This window comes from Sceloporus occidentalis, unplaced genomic scaffold, assembly GCF_023333645.1.
Source record: "Sceloporus occidentalis isolate IW3139 unplaced genomic scaffold, rSceOcc1.0.p SCAF_50, whole genome shotgun sequence".
NCBI lineage: Eukaryota > Metazoa > Chordata > Lepidosauria > Squamata > Phrynosomatidae > Sceloporus > Sceloporus occidentalis.
The window spans coordinates 2,435,483-2,458,309 of NW_028317030.1; the positions used below are offsets into that span (position 1 = coordinate 2,435,483).

Sequence of the window (22,827 nt, forward strand, 5' to 3'; positions counted from 1 at the left end):
GCCAAGTTGGCCAGACATCTGCTCCAAGCTCGGGTACTTGGACCTTGTTGGTCTTTTTCGATTACGGATCCGGATCAATCTGCTGAAGTGTTCTGTACCGGCGTCCAGTCTCCATGGTGATAAAGCTACGGAACATTAATGAATAAACCTTTTCTGTTAAATAAAAATTCAGTTTTTTTGTTTAGATTCTGCCTTTTTAATGCAGCCAAAACATTACTTTCTCTCTTAAAAGCAAATCTCTCTCTCTCTTCCCATTTGTAAGGGTTTTGCGTTTCAAAGGAGTTTATGGAATGAAATAATACATAATATTAGAAACACACATTGTGTATAACAGACAGCAGCTGGGTATACACAATGCCTATAGTGAAGTTACTGTCAGCAGGCCCAGGCAGCCTTTGTAAGGTAATGTTTTTATATATATTATAAAACTTTTTACTTGTAGTGGTAGGGCTGAGGGTAACTTTAAAAAAAAATATTTTCTTTTTTAAATTTATGTATCTTTGTCCCTTTTTAGGACACTTCATACATTTTTGATGTCATGGTGACATCACTGGGCTCGCAATAATTTTTTTTTTTTTTTTTACATTTCATTTTCCCCTTAATTTATTTTACTCCCTCTCCTCATCCTAATCTGTGCTGATTGCACGGTGATCAGCAGGACTCCATTGCCCTGCATTGCTGATCTCAGTGTGTGTGATCAGCCAGTAGAGGGAGCAATCAGAGACCCCTGCAGGGTCGAGAAAGTTCCGGTCGGTTTCAACACCAACTGAAGAAGGCTGATTCCTTATATATTGGTGTACCGAGTCCTGCTACACATGATGGGACAGCAAGCTGCCGAGAGCGTTTTAGTGTTTTATGGTCTACTGGCCTGTGGTGAGGGGGATGCCAACAGGTAAATACATAAAAAGCGTATGTGCCACTACTGTCATTGGAGCCATTGTGTCATTGGAGCTTGTTTATGCCCCCTCTACCCCATGTCAGTTTATTCCCCCCACTGGCAGATCTGCCTCCTGGTGCCTCCACAAACAAAGGTATGATTAGAAGGCTTTCCATACCTTATGGATGCACTTATGGTTGTTCTGCAGGAGCTCACTGGCGTAGGTGCCGTGACCTGCCGCTCGCTGTAATATTCTCTGACGCTCCATCGTAAGATGGCGAGAGTTAAACTGCTCGACATTCGCAAGCAATTCTGTGCGTAAAATGCAGAGATTGCTATCCAAGCTCTACAAACAGAACAGGGAAGTTCTTGGTATTCGTCTGGATTTGGCCTTCTAACAATAGCTGCTTCGCTTATCGTATGGTGGTTTTCTTTGGCGATTCTCCATTACCTTGGAAAACATTTTCTGTGAGTCCAAAAACCGGCCAAAAAGTCCAAACATTAAACTTGTTGTTTGTGCCGCTCGCAAGTACCCATTACTGACAACAAATGATCTCTTTGGCTTGAGTAGTGTGGGGTTTATTCACTAAACGGGGAGTTGGTAATAGAGTTCTGCTTCAACCCTCCCACGTCACTATGTGTTATGAAGGGCCAATACTAAGAAGTTTCTCCCCGGGAAGATGGGTTTGTATAATGCATTATTCAATGGGTGATTTAACTATACATTATACAGGGCCAGAAAAGCTCTTCCTTCCCTGGAGTTAGACCTTCTTACGGCTCTCACTTTAGTGAATACACCCCGATGAAATAATGAGAAACAAATGTAAGGTTCTTAGCATTCAATCCATATATAATTCAGACTTTGTATTTATTTTATTTTTTGTTAATAAGAGGCGTTTGGAACGCGAGCTTTTGTAGAATGTTATCAATAAATCTGGCAACTTAAAACTGCGATAAAATGCGGTTACGAGGTATGGTTAATACAGCGAAACATGTCGAACAAAGAGGCGTTTTGTTTTTTAATAGGCAGTAAAATAAAAACAGGATGTTTTTAGCTTTCTGAAAAGCCTGGGGCGTGCTGTTTAAATCAGGAACAGAAAAGCCTCATTAAGAAAACACAACGGGGGAGTTTACGAAATCGCGCATGTTGTGTTCTCTGTGTCTTATAAAACATACAATAGGAGGATGGATACATGAACAAAATTCACATGCGTGTTCTCAGGGACTTTTATAACCGAGATCGGTCAGAATTTATAATGATTTATATTAAATGTACGTTCGGATCACAGGGGTTTATGGTGACAAAACGGGAGAAGCGTCGTTAATGCACGATGGCCCGGGAACCCTGAAAGGCTTCCCTCATTTTCCATCATTTGCCCCCAACCTCCTGGTCAATTGACACGCAGGAAAAACAATAAATAACAGTAATATATAAAATATGATTGAATTGAAAAGAATGCAAATACCAACCAGAATATTAATAATATCATTTATTAATTATATGAATTTTAGTTCTCATAAACCACAAAAGAAAGAGGTGCTTAAGAAATGACATCATAATGATGAACGAATATTCAATGTCTGTATTATGCCCTCACGGGAGAGATGCTTGTGGTTCCAACTTAAGTAAGGGCTGTAAAGCTCTAGAATATACATCCCCAGCGCTGTATACAGTAATAACCCCTAGCACTGTATACAGTAATATAACCCCCAGCGCTGTATACAGTAATATAACCCCCAGCGCTGTATACAGTAATATAACCCCCCAGCGCTGTATACAGTAATAACCCCTAGCACTGTATACAGTAATATAACCCCCAGCGCTGTATACAGTAATATAACCCCCCAGCGCTGTATACAGTAATATAACCCCCCAGCACTGTATACAGTAATATAACCCCCAGCGCTGTATACAGTAATATAACCCCCCAGCGCTGTATACAGTAATAACCCCTAGCACTGTATACAGTAATATAACCCCCAGCGCTGTATACAGTAATATAACCCCCAGTGCTGTATACAGTAATATAACCCCCCAGCACTGTATACAGTAATATAACCCCCAGTGCTGTATACAGTAATATAACCCCCAGCGCTGTATACAGTAATAACCCCCAGCACTGTATACAGTAATATAACCCCCCAGCGCTGTATACAGTAATATAACCCCCAGCACTGTATACAATAATATAACCCCCAGCGCTGTATACAGTAATATAACCCCCCAGCGCTGTATACAGTAATATAACCCCCAGCGCTGTATACAATAATATAACCCCCAGCGCTGTATACAGTGATATAACCCCCTACACTGTATACAGTAATAACCCCCAGCACTGTATACAGTAATATAACCCCCAGCACTGTATACAGTAATATAACCCCCTACACTGTATACAGTAATAACCCCCTAAAATTGTAGGTCAGAGGCTTAGGTGTAATGTAAAGAAGTTTTAATTTACTGAGAGGGTGGTAGATAAGTGGAACAGCCTCCCAGCAGTCATAGAGGCTAATACAGTCATGAAATTTAAACATGCACGGGATCGGCATACGGCTCCTGAATCTTAAGACGAGCAGAACGTCTCATTAAGGTCTGAGTCTGTAGATCAGGAAAAACAGGCAGACTAGACGGTCGAATGGATCTTTTCTGTTTCTGGCCCCAGATGCGCATGCCGCCCAATAAAGGGGAGAAGAGAAACACGAAGAACCTGTTTGCGGGACTCTGCCATCCCCATCCAAAGCGGGAAATGGTGTGCAAAGGTGAATTCCTTCCCCCGGCATACTGTAACACCAGCCATGGTTTAAAATAAGCGGCCGTATACATTGTATTTGTATATTTAATATTTAATAATAACTTCTCGCGAATCCCTTCCTTCTAATCACTATTTAACTTTCCTTTATGATTACTTATTTTTTTCTTCTAGTTCTGGAATGTAATGTTTTTTGGGGGGCAGATATTAAATGTTTCTGTCCAGATATGAGCTTATCTCGAGCACAAAAGTATCGACAAGTCTGTTTTATTTTAGAAATGGTTCCAAAAAAAAAGGGATAAAAGGATTTTTGTTCTTGACGTCATGGAGATAGACTAATGATATTTGGCTTTTTTTGTTAGTCCAGGCAGCGCGGATTCTGAACTATATCGGGCAGAGCTCCGGCATCAAACAGCTTCTACAGTCCGATCAGGTCCTGAGGTCCTGAACGTTAAACGCCAGGGACTTTATGTGGGTGATAATATAAATCCGCTGCATTAAGTAAATATTTTCATAAATACGGAAAAGAATACAAAAAAGGAACATGTTTATCTTTCTAGATCCTTTGCTGGAGCAATTAATTTTGTGTTTAATTTAAGGTCAAGATTCTCCCAAATTAGGCTAACCAGATGGCCCCGTTTACCGGGACACTGAAATAGTGCAAGTTGTAGAATTTAACCCCTTAAGGACAATGGGCGGTCCCTAAACCCATTGAAAACAATGCATTTTGAGCCCGCACATGTACAGGCTTTGTCATTAAGGGGTTAAATGAATTTAATGCATTTCTCAGAAGCGTACCCAGTTTAAGGGGAAGGCTGACCCACCAAGACCATTGGGTGGCCACCAGTAGATGCACCAACTAATGGTAACCAGCTCCCAGCCCGGTCCTCAAGGCACACTAACAGGGCAGGTTTAGTAATTAACCCATTCTATTCCAGTGGGGAGATTCAAAACACCCAGACTGTGGGAATGCCTTGAGGGCTGGAACCATCGCCCAAACACCCCAGCAGTCTGAGATGGACATTTTTCATTCAGCGCAGGTTTGCGGCCGGCGCGGCCATCGACTTATTCTTATGTCGCCGTCCAGGAATCAGACGGGGAAATTATCCAAGCGGTGCGGTATCCTCCGGCCTGCGCGGGGAGATGAGCCTCTGTGCAGCCGTGACGATGGAAAACCCTGTTTGGCCAAGTTTAAAATGGGATAAATGCCCAGCAGCTACTGCAGAGAAGACGTGGGGATGGGTAGCAACAGATAAACCATGTGTTGGTGGTATATATATATATATAATATATTATATATTAAATGCACACAACACATTAAAGCGCTGTCTTCCTTAACCCTGTGAGTGCCGGCATACTATGTGTGGTCTGTACAGAATTTTTGGAAAGTGTAGGAAGCGGCTGCTGTTTGAAGCTGACCTCTTATTCTACCTGTGCTTCAACTCGCCAAATTCACTATGTATTATGAATGCCCCCCCCCCTTGCTAAGAAGGGCTGTGCTAGCCCTGTGTAATGTATAGTTCAAAACTAAGTTACTTTCACAAAATCTCATTTTGCCTCTTACTCGCATGGCATCCAGTTAGATAACCAGGAAATCTTGTGCTAGTAAATATATTTTATTATATATTTATATTATAAAATATATATTTTCAGCTTTGCCATCACACCTGCCTCCACCAAAGGCAAAGCAAAGGCAAATCATGCAAATTGCCATTTTCCCATGATCCTTTGGAACACTCGGCATTCTAATCCTATCAGCCCAAGCTGTTTTTTTGATTGCTGTCGAATGTCGATTTTAAAACATGACGAGACAGCAAGAATGTAGCGGTCACATACAGCGCAACAACGTAACACCAAGAATTAGGTTGGGGGGTAGCCATAACAGTGAGAATAGATACAGCTTACTTGAAGGTGATATAGATAATTTACAAAGGAGACCTCTGAGGTCCAGAAAATGTATATAATTCTACATCTTTTTGGTCCGGTAGAAGGTTTTACCGTCACTAAAAACTCAAACTGAAAATAAAGCAGTGTGTAAGAAGCTGTATGTAAATAACATGCTAAATACAAAGGTATCTCAGTGAAATATGTAATTTTTTATTTTACTTAATGAAAAAAGTTTTGTTTCTGACCAGTCTGTTGTAAATACAATTAACATTTTTCAATCAATATTATTGACATTCTGAAAATAGTAAAATAAAACCATATACTATACAAAAATCATCCCTCTTTTTTTTTTCTAGTATTTACAAACCTTACAAAATTAGCTCACATCTCACATCTACGCCTCTAATCGATCCTCGGATATACAGGAGCAGCTGGAAATGCATTAGTCGCGTGTAATACTGTTCAAAAACAACAGTACAAAGAAAAAAAAATAATCTGTGTGGATATGTTACTTAAAAACATTTCTACAGTGGAAACTAAGTACAATATATACAGGTCACATGATTAAAGATACAATTATATACAGAATACGGAGCGATCTGCCAGATATCCCCCGGAAAACACTCAGGGTTAACCCTGTGACTGCCAGAGGGATGCCCATTGCGTGGCTGATGTCCAAAGTTAAAGGAAGGGTTAAAACATGCAGACGTTCCCCAGTGTCCCAACATGTTGATTGCGTAATAAAAAGGTGGAGAATCTTTTCATGTAAGCATAGCCTGTTATTACAAAGTACATATTGACAAAGGGACCAGAATTACCTTTGCTAGATAATTAAGGTGCGTTGTGTTTGTGCAGAATACCCAGGGTCGCTTACAATACCCTGGAGTGTGGGTCTTCTATGTTATTCATTTTCCAGGGCCACTGCATGACTAGTATGTAAGAGACAACAACGGGGTTAAATTTGGAAAAAAATGAAAGCACTGTAAGGATCTGATCTCTGAACTATAACCTTTAGCTGGAAACACTTGGGGAGGACTTTATTTAGATTACAAAGGTCATTTATAAAGGTCATTGTTGTTGCCTTTTAGATTACAAAAGCCAAGAAGGTCTTTATCCAAAGTACAAGAAACCGGGGTCCCATAATCACCGATTATAACCTTTTCAAAAAGAATTGAAGAAAGCTTTATAATGATAATAAAAAAATTTAATCTGAAGGTTCTCCATTTCTTTGGCTGCTTCCCCACATCACGCTGTCCTGCTGGGACAACTCCGATGAATCAAGTGATCCTTCTTGGTGCCCTATAACCAGACACTGGATCCGTCACACTGACCGTTCGTAAATCAAATAATATTACTAATTAAACGAGGGGAAAAAATGGGACCTGGAAGCTCCTTATGTACCAGTCTCTTGCCACACTCGTTCATTCGAACGCTGATGTTTCCAGCCTCATACCATTTGGTCTTTTCACTTGACTCATTAATGCTGAATTATCCAGACTATAAAACTCATTCTCATTCAGTTTGTTGTACCTATGACATCATTTATTTACACGACGCATCATCAGAACTGTTACCGCTGTGTATGTCTTAAAAGGGGAATTAAAGCCTCTCTTTTGCAATTAATAACGAGCTGATCGAAGGTGCTGCTGTGTACGGCGTAAGTCTTTTACCGATGAATTACTGTTAACAGTTTAATTTTTACGTCTACATATTTTATTGCTAAAAACAAACAAAACCCCCCCCCCAAATATATATCTTTTAGAATATACAATATAAATATATAGCTTTTCTATGTATGGGAAGGTATGAGACGTAATAACTAGACCTGTTTCTACAATACTGGTCAGCAGTAATGGTAACAGTAACACTTCAATGATCTTTTTGTTTTATTGCACCGTTAAATTCCATGGCAACAGGAAAATCCCTAATAGTTGTGGTTTTTTGCTGTTAATTTCTATACTATGTAGATGTCTCCAGGTGTTTTAATTTTCCAAATTAAGAAGTCTTTGTTGCCAAAAACTATTGTTCTTTCTTTTTTTTTTTAAAAAAGAAATTATTCATAAAGGTGATCTCTGTAAGATTTATAATCTGGCTCACGGCTAGAGAAACGGATCCTACCAGACACTAGTTTAATATTTGGAATAGTTCTATTTGAGGACCTTTTATGGGTGAAGAGCTTTGGTTCTTAATCTTAATTGCAGCTCCCACGTGGCCACTTTGTGATGCGCTGAAGAAGAACACTGTGGTATGACATCATACCCCTGCATTCAGCTTCAATACAAGGTAGGGGGATTGTCCTGGTCTTAGCGTCGCCTCTGGCCATGTCCCGTCTGTCTCTGACCAAATCCCCAACGAAGGTGTCCCACTCTAGACACCTGAAAAATTTTGGGGGTATGTGTATTTCGGGGACCGCACAGAATGCCCTATTGGTGACAATTTGGAAATGGAGATCTTCGTTGTCCAGCTCTATGGTGTAGAATATCCATGCTATCGATCCCTTCTGTGTTGCAACAACTGATATCCCCATACTAAAACCTTTATTTTAGGGACAGAAATGTTTTTACATAGTCCATTAGTAATTTGCCTAAACTCAGCATTGATTCCGTTCTTAAACACGTGGCACTTGCGGACCATACCAGAAGTGGTCGGCAGGGCGGCCTCCCCAACATACAAAACATTTAAAGATCTTGTAAAGCATTCATCATGCAGAATCCAACCTGCAGAAACCAGGCAAGGAAATCAGTGTTTATCTATAAACTCGTGTTCAGAAAATAGCATATAGAGCAGATAGATCAGACGTTCCGCTGTCCCATTAATAGGATATACATAAAGTGTGTATGTCCTGTAACAATATGAAGAATAATTAGTCTGCAGCCCAGTAGACGGATCCGTTGTAGAAGAATTAACTATTATGGCTTTAGCTACTAATTCTAGAGGGGCTCCCAGCAGACATTAGCTGATGAACCGGTCGCACCTCTTTACAACTCAAGCATCGTGCGCCTTTTGGAAATCCAGCCCTGCCTGCCGGCTCTCCGGACGTGACATCATTCAATAACACGTCCTTTATTTATTGTGCCACGAGGCAGTAATACATACTTCACTTTACAGCAGCCATAAGACAATTCACATTGTTGCTTTAATCTTTCCTTGCCGTCACGTGACATCAATGGATGAACTCGCCCAGCTGCTCTAAACCCATGGAAAGGAAGAAACTATATGAACAAAGAGTCTAATTATATGAAATCGGTCAAATTACTCCAAGTCATGAATTTATCATTCCAAATACCTCGACGTTTTGTCTCCAAAGCTTAAAAACGTTAAGGATTCTGATGAATATTAGGCCACGTCTCATACGCGGCACACACTTGCCACTTCGTTGAATTACATCGGTACCCTCTTACAGTTAAACGAACCAACTCATCTTATATATTAAGTGTGAAAGTAACCACTTAGTTGGCTGCTGTGGCTAGTGAGGTCCTGGGAACGTCTCTCCACTCATACCGTCTTCAATTACATCCCAGTCCGCCCTGTTCTACTCATACTTTCTTCAATATATTTTGTTCCTTCTCTGGCGTTTAGGAAGCTTCTTGGATTTACACCCAGCCCCCCAAAAACCCAGTGTTGAAACATACATGATACATTTTATCACAGAGGTAAATAAGAACATGTTCCACCTGCTCGGGGAGGGAATTCAGCACATGAGCTTGCGTTGGATAAAAACAGTGGTTTTAAAAACACAGAGAATAAATTATAGCCATTAAAATGACCTCATCAAACTAACAGCGGTGCCGCGAGACCGGTTCACGGACGTTTCCCACGTTCTCTTGAAGAAGGCTGTATCCGTCAAAAAAAGCCATCACTCATGAAGAAAAAGGTGCTTTAGGCCGAGTTTTGCTGAAATCCGCACTCTTTCTAAATGTTTGTACGTCTTCTGGTGATTAGTTTTTCATGAAGGCCGGCGCAGTCACCCCAGGTGTATTAACCAACAGCTGGTGCCATTAACCGGTCATCTTGGATAATCAGCCGCTAATTGCCAGATGCTGTAATTTACTCTCCGTCTGAATTGTTCTATAATCACCGGCACAAGAATAAAACGAATGCTCCAACACCATGAGGTTCTCCTTCCATCACGACTCTTCTTCTGCGTCTCGTTTTGTGGAATACAGTGAGTTTGTCCTTCAGGAAAAATAAAATAGGAGAAGAATGAATTATTAATGAAAACATTATGGGGGCGCATTAGTTTTTTTTGTGAATAGATACGCATGGATTACATGGCTGGCGCCCCCAACAGACATTTCTATCACATTAAATAAAACAAATGAATACATATTATGTTGCAGAGAATGAAATCTGAAACGCTGGATTGCGGTCCCGAAAAGAAGAACAGAGGTAGAGCTCGGTGGGACAGCGGGATAGAGTGGCAAAGTTGGGACTGTCTCGTGCAAAGAGAGACAGTTGGTATGCATGCCGTTAATTAATACGAGTTGCTCAGTTAGAGCCTGCTTGCCGATCAGAGTCTGACCAGTGATGGTTAATGCGGAATAATAAAAATCATAGTAATGCCAAAGCAGTTATGACTAATTCAGATTACTGTGCTGCAGACAGGGTTACTGGTTTGGAAACGGTCCGTCTTAGAAACTCAAACCCACGGTTTACATTTCCATGTAGATTTTTTTTTTTTTTACTGTACTTTTGGCAGAAAACCAGCCAGAGAATGTTTATCTTCAGAGACGTAAAACTAGTTCTATTTAAAGAGGATACCCCGGCCGCTTAGAATACGGGGCAAAATGTTTCTTGGCCATCAAGGGGCTTGTCTGCCACTGCAGGCAAAATAAAAGCCGTGTCCTGGAAAACATGGCCAATGCGGTCACCCTAGGTCTTAGAGGTCCCCTATTCAAACGGATGCATAAAAATACTGACTCCGTAGGAACCCAGAGCTAGGAACACAGGTTCAAACCGCAGCGAGTTCCATTTTGACAGATCGGTGGGGAGGGGAATGCGTGTAGATTTAATAATTACCAATTTATGAACATAGATTTTACGTATTTGCAGATTTAATCGCTAGATTGTATAAAAAAGGTTTTCATTTCCCATCATGATATATTAGTCGCGTTATCATTTCACGGGCCCTCTCTTTATAACCATTAACACACGCTATGCTGTATATTTACCCGCATCTCAGATCCGTTTAATGATTATACAGATTAGCTGAATCACTCGGTTCTATGTTCACGACCGATCATGTGATCAACGGGGGATTTAAATTCATGGGAACCAGTTCTTTAAAGCAATGCAGGTTCCAGCGAAAGGAGGGAGCATCGGTCCAACGGGCATCATTGTCTTCAAGTATCATGTCGGTTAATGTGTTCGGTAACCAATGAGATGAAACTGCAACTCTCCTGCAAACTCCCTCTTTAGCAAATAAACCCCTAAGGTGCAGTTTGTGGAAAAGTAACCGCTTTATGCTGTTTCTAGATCAAGGAATCTCCTTAGTTTAAACTGGAACACCTCACCTGGGTCTATGAAAGTAACACAAAGACCTCTTAACGAGTGATTTAAATTAATTAATATTTTATATATATATATATATATATATATATATATATATATATATATAAAGACAGGTCCATCAAGTTCAACCCCCACTCATTCTCATTCCACGACGTTACTATCTATATTTCTAACGCATGCGGTAACATTCTAATAAACTGTGACGTTACTAGACGGATAAAAACTGTCAATAACACAGACGGTGGGAATTGATTCTGATCAAGAACTGGTTATCATAAAGAAGCCTCTTCATTTCGTTTGCTACATTTACTTACCTACTTTCAAAAATCTCTCTTTTTGCTTTGGGCACAGTTACTTTGTTTGGGGAACGGGAACTCTCCAAGTTTATAAATTCGAACAATAAAATAACTCCAACAGGTACGCATCCAGATAAAAAATAAAGGATCCATGACTTCCAAAGTGGTTATGATTATAAATAAATCTGTATGGTAAATATTCACTTACAATGTGAGTCCAAATGTCATAAAATGTAATTAAAAAAACAAATTTACATTGAGGTAGCTTAAAGGTTTTTTTTTTTTTTGTGGTTAAATGTCTTTTTTTTCCAGTTTATTTTAGACAGAACTTTCGTCCAGCTTGTCTACTAATATCGTGTGCTTCCTTTTCTCCAGGATCTTGCTGAGTTCCTCTGTAAAGGAGTTGTACAGAGGAGAGCTGGCCTCCTCGTTCTGTCTTAGAAGCATGTAACTGTTGCCATTCATTTTCCGAAGCATGTTGGGTAGCGTGCTTATGCCGTTGGTGAACTCGGATGGGAGAGGGGGCGGCGGCGGTGGAGGCGGCGGGGTTTCTTTGCTGGGAGACATGGTAGGAGCCTCACCAGGAATGATCTGCAAACACCCGTCGGAGTAGTTGTTAATATCGTCCGCCTTGTCTTTGAAATTTGATGAGACCGTGTGGAGTTCGACATTTGTGGATCGGGAGTTGCTCATCGCGTACTTGCCCTTCCTTTTTTGCTGAAAAGAAACATACAGCAAAACGACAGACAGGACTACGCAGAGTCCACCGAGAATAGTAATTATGGAAATGTAGACAAACTCTAGTTTGTTGGAAGAAAGGCTGGCCGCCGTAGGCAACTGGATTACCGGAGTAGATTCCGAATACAACTTCTCTTTGGGTAGTTCCAGCAGAACATTAAGCGTGTAGAGGGCCACCGCGGCCCGTAGACCATTCTCTTCAGAATAGCAGCTGTATTCTCCACCGTGCTCCAGTAGCGTGTCCATGATGAGGAGGCCATCATTCCCCACTCGGAAGTGAACATCGCTTTCGTCCAGCGGATCGCTGCTGTTTATTACCCACTTTGGCTTGGCCAGATTAGACTTGAGGTCGCACTGCAGAAGTACATCGTCACCTTTCAAAACTGTCCGTGATTTGGTCACTGAAGCACCTAGAAAAGTATACATATTGATCAGAACTAATGTCTTTATTAAAGCAAGCAAATTTTTTAAAAAAATGTATTGTATTTCCTATGCAAGAAACAAGATATGGTTACGGATTCCATACTTGAAGCTGTAACTGGGTCCTAGAGGGTCTTTTGTGATGGAGCCACCAGTACCCTCCAACTGCTTTCGGAAGATGCAGTCCATGGTGACCTAGAGCTAAGGCTCCAGTGGAACTGCACTTTCCGGAAGTCCTTCATGTGGCTCCTCGGCCTCGCTGGCTGGTTGGGACATCGCATTATAGTCCATTGCCCAAGTTACCTCTACTAATGAAGGGCCGGGGGTCAACGAAAGGCGTATTGGACTGGACCTTCTGGGCCAAGGTTAGATGGCCTGCTCCTCTCTACTAAATATGTTGTTACAATAGAATGTTTAACGGGGAGCAGACCAAGGAGCTAAAGATCCATCCAGAACCTTTACAGATGTCTGCTGTTCTTCCAGCTTGTGTGCATTCATCGTGTATGTGAAAGAGAACGAAATGCTACATATCTTCAGCCTTTTGCGCTCTAATTAGACATTCGGACAGCATTCCGGCTTCCTGAAACAGGAAATTTAATGAAGCGGCCCCATAGCGTGCGGATTCTGGGAGCTGCCGTGACACGAGAGCAGCCGTTTCATATGTTTGCCTGGTTTTTTTACAGCCAAAGACAATCTTTGCAGATCGTTCAACGAAACAGAACATTTACAAATAAGAAAAGAACAAATTACTCTATGCAATGATGAATTTAACCTGTAACATGCAACATGGATGCGAGTTCATATATATATCACATGAATCAGTGTTCGATAGAAACATTTAAATACATAAGGGATTTACTAAAGTACAGAAGAGAAGTTTATTTCTAAGAAGGGAGAATGTTAGAACAAGAGTGTAGTTGATAAGTGGAACAACCTCCCAGCAAAATGGCAGGGGGTAACACAGTAAGGATACACAATAAGGATACATGGGATAGGTGTATGGCTCTTGAAGCAGCCAAGGACCAAGAAGCAGCCCAGATGTTTTAATGAACAAATCATTTGGATATATATTTATTTCTTGCTCATTTAGAACGTTGTGTGTCTTTAAAGTCTAGCGGCTGACTTGAATATATTTCTGAAAGGCAGTAAACGGCCAACCACATCTCTGGCATGCAGAGAGTTACAATCCACATCTCCTAAAAACCGTTCTCTCTCTTGATTTTTAGGAGTTTTTTTAAGGATTTTCAGCAATTTCGTTTAGAATAAGAGTCTCGCCCCCCCCTTTTTCTACAAGCGTGCAACTCCGATGTAATAAAATAAACAGAGCATTTACCCTCTTCTGTGCTGTTTAAACATCCTCCGATACCACTCTGCATGTCCTGCGTCATCCGTACCCTGCAAGCAGCCAAAAAAAACAACTCACACTGTAAAAAGCGATGACAACAGATCAAAAACAGTTAAGAGAAAGCTTAATTAAGAAGAAAGGAAAGAAAAACACAACACGAAGTGAATTCTAAGAGCTGTGATGGGGCCATTAGAGAACGATGGAGCCCAACTGCTCTGCATCTACTGCCACCACTTGCGCTGGCGGTCCACTTGGGACCCATGGAGATCCTGACCTGAGTTCCTCGTTAAAAATCAGAATGCCTCCTTCTATCCTGGGGGTGAAGAGGGATCCCAAGATAAAAGAGTCTCCCCAAAGAGACCCCCTGAACACATTTTGGCACCGTAAGTCTGCCATTGTGTCCTCAAAATTGGGCGCTCTGTTTATCTCTTGTCCTGTTCTTAGCAGGTCCAACGTCTCGAGTCTACCACTAACGGTAGGGAGCAGGAGGCTAGGGATTACGTACTGATGGCTAAATCTCCTTGCGTCTTTGGAAGACCACCATAAATAATGGCCCCCTACACACAACCACTTCCCAGAGGGTAGGGTTCCCACTTCTCCCAAGAGAAAATCGGAGGGGGGGGGGCAGCAATGGGAGTTCCCAAATATTTGACAATTGTTTGCCGCGCCGGATAATTATTCCCGGCAAGGAAGTGATACTAAAAACAATGTAAGATTTTCTTCTTCATTAAGCTAATTTAAACAATCATTACAAAGCCGGTTAATAATTGGTGGAAAAACCGAAGCTACATTTATCACGCGCTCCCTTCTAAGAACGCACGAGGCGTCTCAATGAGTTGATTAATGGAGCATGTGCGGGTTTTCTCGATTAGCTCCTTCTTTTCACATCGGAACACACAGTGAAGTTTGGTTTAACCCCTTCAGCGCCGGCCGTGATCTGCAATCCCTGGTTCAGCCCTTTGGCACCGAAAAGGGGTAAAAACAGCATAACTTTTGTCATATTAGACTTTGGGCCCAAAACCCTTTTATAGGGCTTAATTTTATTAATACTAATGACATTGCTAGGGAAAAAGTATTGACAAACGATAAAACGAGCCAAATGAGTTCAGTTAATGCATTAGCATATAAACAAATCCCTTGCACTTTAGCCCTAATGGTTTTAGTTATTCCCGAGTGACTGCGAGTACGTGAGACCGGCTCGGCCCAGTGATCGGAAGCCAAGAGGTGGGAATTTCACAATTGGCTCGCCAGCCGTAAGAGGTCAACAAAACATTGTGTTAGACGCGGTCCCGCTGTTATTTCAACAGCCCTCACGCTGCAAAAACTGCAGACTCCGGTCTGATGGCTTTAAAACACGTTACGTGCTAGATTTTGGGAAGGCAGGGGACCACCATTAGGGCATTTGGCATTTTCTTTTCTTTTTTTTTTTTTTTTACGGCTTAAAGGGATACTTTTGCTTAGAACTGGATTTCTATATTTTTTTACTTCATTTTCTATGCCTTTTATTTTCCTGGTCAAAAAGGTTACAGGTTCAAGCACTAAAAGCTCAAATTTTTAAGTAAAAAAAAGTTTTCCCCCCCAATGAGAAGAAACGTCCCACCCCCGCGAGGCTTTACCTGTCTTCCGATGTGAGAACGTCGCTGCACGCGTCTCCGTCCCAGCCGCAGTACGGGTTTCTGGCGAGAACGCAGCCGTAGCACGACGTGTATCTGTCGCAGCTGGAAAGCGGTATCTGCAGAACTCCGCTCGGGGCTCCTACGTATAAACTATTCTGCAAAACAGAATAAAACAAAATGTCAGGATGTTTTACAAAAAAATTGTAGTTTTATTACGCCAGAATGTACAATTTAGTAGCAAACAAGCTTCCCCGCCGAGTATGAAGGACAAAGCAAACAAAGTATTCTGAAAATGTGATTGCTAATGTTTCCAGTAACAGCTGTGGATATTGTTATGTACTAATACCCCCCTTACTATACCCATGATATACATACATATATGTAAATACATAAATACACAGTATACAATAGCGCATAGCTCCCAAGTGACCCTGTTTAGGTGGGATAGTCCCTCTTTCCTCGTTCTTCTATTTTAGGAGGAGTGTTTGCTGGGTATGAGGTTATCGCAGCGGTTTACAGCCCTAAAACTATAATGTGTATAGAAACTTACTTAGTTACATAAATGGCTAGAAACAAGTCACCTTGTATGTATGAATAAACTCAATCAAGTCTACCAACAGGTCCCAGATTCTGATAAAAAGTCTCATTAAAGACCCCCTTACCCTCCTAACCAAACATAAAACCTAGTACCATAAAATAAAAGTACCCCCCCTCTGGCCATTTGAGCAGCCATGTAACCTACAGCACCGTGCAAAAGTCTTAGGCTGGCGTTCCAAAGGTTGTAAAGTAAGATTGATTTAAAAAAAATAGATATATCAATAGTTTATTTTTATAACGTATCAAAAACGATGAACAGAAGAAAAATCGACGTCCCCGACAGCCTCAAGCCCTTTACTGCCGTTGGCTCACATACTGAAGTGCACCACCCGCTTCATAAAAAGGCGTCTTAAGAAAACTGCTAAAATCATCCCATCGACCCAAAAAATGGTTTATTAATTTCTTAAGTGTAGCACCGTGATCACCTGGTGACTCTTATTAATTAGCGCGGCTCCACAGCCGGACGCGCACATACGCTTATTCCTATTTCAAAGTTAATCAGAGCGGGCGATGCTTCCTAATGGCTGGCAGGGTTTTATTTCCCGACGTCTTTCTGACTGTAACGCTGCCATAATGACGAAGTAACGCGAATCATTCCAAAACAAGACCGTCAGTTTATTTTTTTGTTTTTTTTTGTTTTTGTTTTTTAATTCTCGAACAGTTTCTTGGAAACCCAAAATATTCAGGAAGAAAAGAGCCAGCTGATAAATAATGAATTCTCCCAGGTTCTGCAGTGAAGCCCAAGAAACCATCAATATTTGCCGATGTCTTGCCAAGTTTTCAGAGCAGATACAAAAAGCAGACTAGAAACTGAAGACAAGAAAGACTTATGATCTATATATATATATATATATATATATATATATATATATATATATACAGCACGGCTGCATGTGAGCTAAAAATGAGAGTCATTTATCACGAGGAGCAGCCAAACAAAGCAGTTAATGTTCCTTCTTATTCTTCTATTATAAAAGTGTATAAAGGGAACCCTCCTATATGGCATAAATGACATCTATAGCATATATATACACACACACACACACACTTGTTCCTGTCTCCAGACCTGTCTAGGTCAGAAGGGACACCTTTCTAAACAATTTTGAACTGGCACGGGAGACAGGAACGTATCCGGGTCATGTGACCCGGCGGTAAAACCGAGGCTGCTCCAGACAGAAAGTTGTAGGACAGGTGACACTCGAATCCTCTGGGTCGCGGGAGTGGGATAGGTTCCAGGTAGCTGGAACGCACAAGTTCCCAGGTATGTTTATGTATGTATGTGAGCATGAATGTGCATGCATAAGTGTATGTGAGCATGAATGTCTTGGGGCAAAGGTGGCGTCCACCAGCTGTTTAGGGCAAAGTTGGCACAGTGGTTTCAAACTTTCTAGTTACGTACCCGCACAGGTCAGAACACACCAATAGCGGTTTAAAACATTAAACACAACTAATATAAAAATATGATAAATAGTTACATATGTGCAGCTTTTCTACATCAGATAAATTACATGAGATGAAGTCCAGTTTAAGCGCTCCTCTTCCTTTAAATTCAGCATCAAGGAGTTCATTTTACCAAGTACCGCATATGCTTACTGATAAATACAGAAAAGCACAGAATATACAGAAATTACGGCAACTCGGGACGAATGTATCTGAAAACCAGAGTATTCTGGGAACCGTAGCAAGTAGAGACGCTGTAAACGAAGCCTCGTAGGTTCACAACAACATTCCCTCCAGCAATCTGCAACGTTCTTTAGCTTTTCTTTCAATTGAATTACCGCAGATTTTACAAAGTTTAGACGGCAAAGTCCGGAAAGCGGTTTTCGATGGATTGGTCGAGATACAGAGTGCCCTTGGGAGTATAACCACTAGGGGTTTGGCCCTTAAAAGCCGTTAATGGTTTGACCTTTCGTGTATTCGTGCCAATCACATGTAACGAATTACTGAACCACAATCATTTCTTCCCAAAAAGGTTTAGACTTTTTTTTTGGAGACTCAAACTGGCATACGGTACATGCAAACAGTCCCGTGTTTGGAGAATTCATGGAGCGGCTGCTCGCACGGAAAAGTCTGTCTATCTACACTTAAGAATAATGGGGGGTTTTTTACTGCATTTTCCTATAGTTCTGAACTGCTAATCTCATGACTCTACAGTCATGGAGCAGACGGAGAATCAGAGGGAGTCTACCGGTGATTGATGTCATTGCTATCCAACCGCCTACATTGTATGCTTCACTGTAGGGTCCAAATCCCCGCTCCTCTGAATATGATATAGCAGCTATAAAAATTGCTCTAAATAAATAAAAAAAACAGTTAAATGTTCTGTAATTATAATTAGTTACTGATTTATCTGAAATGATCAGTCTGGTGCCTGCTCGCTATCCGTACCTAACATACTAACCAGCGGCTGTCCCTTTAAAAATAATGTTAAGTGTGCGGAGAGATAAAGGCTTTGGAGAGAGTATGGAGTGAGGCTGAAGTCTTTATCTGGAGTGAGTGCTATTAATAGGAAGCTATTGCCGGTGTTAACCGGAGAGCATAACGACGATGAGTTTGTATTCAGCTCTACAGAAGGCTCACACTGTGACCATCAAAGCATCCGACCCATTTCCAGAACCAGATCCATACTTACAGAGCGGTTCTGGCGCAAAAAAAGCCAAATAAGGGGCAATCGACAGGGTTTATCTGGAATGATGGAATGATGACTGCTCAGCAGAAATATGCTTTAGATATTTGCCCTCTAATGCACATTTGGGGTATCAGCCCACCCATCTGAGAATCATAACTCAGGATATCCACCAATATCAGAATGGGTCCAATCTAATTTACCCATTGTTGGTCTAAAACATTCAGGATTTATGGAGACTGAGAGATGTAGTTCAATATATATATATGTATATATGTAGATCACAAAGGAAGGGGCTCTTTACAGTAAGGACAATAAAGGTATGGAATTTACTACCAAGAGAGGAGTTCAAATACAATGAAGAGGCTTAATTTTTTTTTTTTTTTTAGAAGAGCAGAACAAAAAAAGTTATATATAATAGAATAAATATAAGAGCTTCTTGATACAATGAGAAATCGGATCGCTTTTTGGAGTCCAGAAGGATTTTTTTTTTCACCCTGTGGCAAAATTTGGGGAAAAAAAAGCTTAATTGGGGTTTCTTTGGCCTTCTTTTGGATCAAAAGAATGAAGGATGGGGTTAATGTTGATGGGCTTAGGTCTTTTTTTCAACCTACATTACTATGTTACTGTGATTCGGTCACAATATTTCCTGTGGGTGAAGCTGATTTGACAATGTTATGGAATTTACAGGATTATCGTTTACATGAGCAGAGAACGGCCAGAACCAGTGATTTCAAGTAGAGGGTAACATTTGTAGCCCACCGCTGGCAAAAGAGTTTCCCTCGCCATATCTCTAATAACTATCCTACAGGCTACCAGTTTCCCAACAGCCGATACAGACCAACTACCCTTTTACATTTAACTTATTAGGTAAGTTTAAGATGAAGACAGACGTGATGTTAAATAAACTGCATGAAAGAAACCCAGAGTGTAGACCACAGACTTTGCCACAGCCTTTCCTTTTGCAGAATGCCATGAACCTTACCTATTGCTTTTAAAAGTTGAAGCGTGACACGATATAAGAAAAAAATACTTTTTTATGGTAAAGAGATCTGAATCATGAAAAAGTATTTAAAGCCGCAGCGGCAAACAAGAATGCGTGGGATTTCACGAGCCACAAATGACACAAAAAAAATAATAATAATAAAAAATAATTAAAATAATAATATTTTAGTATTATTTAAGGAACGGGAAAACTGATTTGTGTCGGCTGTCAAATTAAATGTTAAACTTTTAAGAGCCACTACAGACGCAGAGCAAGAACGGTTTGTAAAAGATTGTCATTGGCCTTGAAAGTCACACGAAGGAGGTCACAAAACGCTCCCACGAGATCTCGCAATGGAGTCTAAATGAAGCCAAACATGGTCACAGATCCCTGCTAGCAAAACCGAGCCGCAACAGCCAACGCGGCGAAACCATGCGTAAACAGAATGTCATCTCTTAACATACGCCAGGCTATCCCCTCCAACATTTTCCACTGCGCTTTATACTCAGGGCTAGCATATGTAATGAAGCATGACTAGGCAAAGACGGCATTCTGCGGGACGACAGGTCCGACATCCGTAAATAACGAGGTCCCATAACTGCTGGAGAATCCAGACCTAGCCTCCCTTTTTTGTTAGCAAAACATACATTTTTAGGCATTTGTATTTTCAGAACGTATCACAAGAACGGGATCATGTTATTAAATTAGTTTGTGAAATCAATCCTTTTTTCTATGTTCTATGAAAAAAAATATAGTTTTGGCGTTTTGTTAATGAATCAATCTATATAGAAAATGGCTGTTTTACCTGTTTTTTAGAGATCACCAAATTCTCCACTGGTTGCCGCTCCTTGAAAACTTGAATTTCTTCTATAATATGAACTCCAGAGTCGATAACGACAGCCTTGTGAATCCAGCCATCACCTATTGAAATAAATCAGAACCAAAGGATGGGTCACCGAGCAGATCGTCAACAAAGAGCAGAATAAGAACACGTAACCAAATATTGACACATTTTTGTAATAATAATAATTTTTTGTACATTCCGCAAACCGGGGGGTGTGTAAATTGAACATTTCATCTTTCTGATGTCATAATGTATTATACAGAGCAATACGTGCTTTGTTGAAGTTGGCCCTTTATAACGCATAACTAAAATGTGGAGATTTCTCTAACCTGAACGTGATTTTGCTATAAATTATAAAGGACCGGCTCATCTCCTCTTGCAGTAGTGGCTTTCTGGGGTTGGCCCTTCATAATGAGTAGCGAAGAAAGAGTTTAAATATTAACTTTACTGACAAACTCCAACTTTAGTGAATGGAACGTGTCAGATACATACAAGATTTAGATAGATCTGCAATTCTAATAGCAGTAGACCAAAAGAGACAGTGTGCCGAAGGTCATTGACCATTGATGATGATGATGATGATGATTCCATTATTGATTTTTTGCTAACCAAGTTGTGTAGTAGAAGAGCATGACGGGAAGAAATACAGACCTGTCCCTATAAAGAGGACATCATACTGCTTGTTATCCAGAGCAGTGACCCTGTCCACAGCTATCCGGGTATATATAATATTCTTCTTCATCAGAATTGGCTGCTCACCGACCGGCTTCACCTTCTCGTACATCAGGGGGTGAAGCTTCACGAAATCTAGAACGTTATTGGGGAGATCCTGGGAAGAGTTATATCCGTTGCTCCGGAATTCATCCGTGATACACTGAAAGGACAAAAGGAATGAATAAACCAGGATTATCTTTACAATAAAATCACTAGATTTCCCCTTCAAAAGAGAACAGTTATGGAAAATACATATACGGAAGTATTTAATTCCTCGACCCCCTGAATGATCCTTTCTTAGATCTATCCCAGGATGTAGGAAACACCTGGACACCCTTAATTGAAAAAAGCTACCCTGGATCTATATAATTTTATTATTAATATTATATTAATATTCATTATTACTGCCATGCAATGGTGACCATCTTCTTGCCGACAGCTCCTCTCCCCACCGGCAATCAAACGGTTACGTTTTATCCGCGTATCGTCATTCAAGCGCCTTCTATTCATATATTCTTTTTATATACAAGCAGCCTTTACACGGGTAAGCGAGGATTACTTTCAGTTAAGATAAACAAAAGAGAAAACAAATACAAGACCTTGAGAACACGCGAAGAAAATAGTAAAAACAACAACATAAGTTACTTTGGACACAATCTTTTGGATTCTATTAGCTGGTAGCGGAGGATATTTGCCCTCTATAAACATTTTTTTTTTTTTTTTTTATGTCCACAACGGTACAAATGATCCTCGGGGAAGGTGGGCATGAAGGTCTGGCCGTACTCGAGGGTTAAGGGTTGTGGGTTTCCGAGTAAGATTGTTAAAGCTTTGTGCGTGGTTTTGAGCCGGCGGGAGGCAATGAGTCTGCCTGAAGGGGGGGACGTGTCGGTTTAGCCTGAAATGATTACGTCTCCTAAATATTTGGAGACAAAAACCAGTAAACAGAGAGGCATGTAATTGGGAAGATCACCGAGGAGCATGTCCTTGTTTCAACTTGCCACTTTACAACTGCAAGAACGCCGATTTTAGAGCTCCCAATCCCCTATTAATTCAGTAATTGCCACGTCAGGACAATTGCTGCATAAAAATACAGAACTTTTTCCAAAATAAAAAAGGTTGACTTCTTTTTTAGAGATCTATTAGAATGGTCACCAGGCAGCGATCACTATTAGTGAGGATGACATGTGAACGTATATCCGCCACTCACCGAGCCTGGCCTGGGCTTTGGAACGTCACCATTGTATCTGGACCATTTTCGAGAAGAGTCTTGGTATTCCATATACGGACCGTCAAACACCTTCTGAATATCCGATATGCTATATTGGCAAATAGCAGATGCCTCCATGTTCCTCCTGGGGGGGGAAATATGGAAACAATGTAGCGATATTTTCCATACACTTTAATGACTTAAACTCTTAATTGTAAAGGCTTACATTATACCAAAATCTTTATTTTTTTAGTATAATTAATGTTTTGCAGCACCAACAAAAGTGTGCTTCGAATACATATATTACTATTAATATTATTATTATAACTCCATTATTTAGGTTATTTTAACATAATAAATATAGAATTCTTTTTTTGGGAATAGTTGGGAATACTAGAGCCAAGCTGTGCCGTT

General features: G+C 40.7%; 1 protein-coding gene across 1 annotated transcript in view; it reads right to left on the reverse strand.

Moving 5' to 3' along the window:
* Positions 1–11,639: 11,639 nt before the first annotated feature.
* Positions 11,640–22,827, reverse strand: part of LOC149288628 (semaphorin-4G-like) — a 42,961-nt gene continuing 31,773 nt past the window's right edge. The window contains exons 9-14 of the mRNA XM_089491353.1: positions 22,414–22,558; positions 21,144–21,366; positions 20,454–20,569; positions 15,441–15,595; positions 13,813–13,874; positions 11,640–12,469 (exon numbers count right to left, since the gene is read on the reverse strand). Of these exons, the coding sequence (XP_089347479.1) occupies positions 11,640–12,469; positions 13,813–13,874; positions 15,441–15,595; positions 20,454–20,569; positions 21,144–21,366; positions 22,414–22,558 (1,531 nt within the window). The remainder of the gene's footprint in view (positions 12,470–13,812; positions 13,875–15,440; positions 15,596–20,453; positions 20,570–21,143; positions 21,367–22,413; positions 22,559–22,827) is intronic.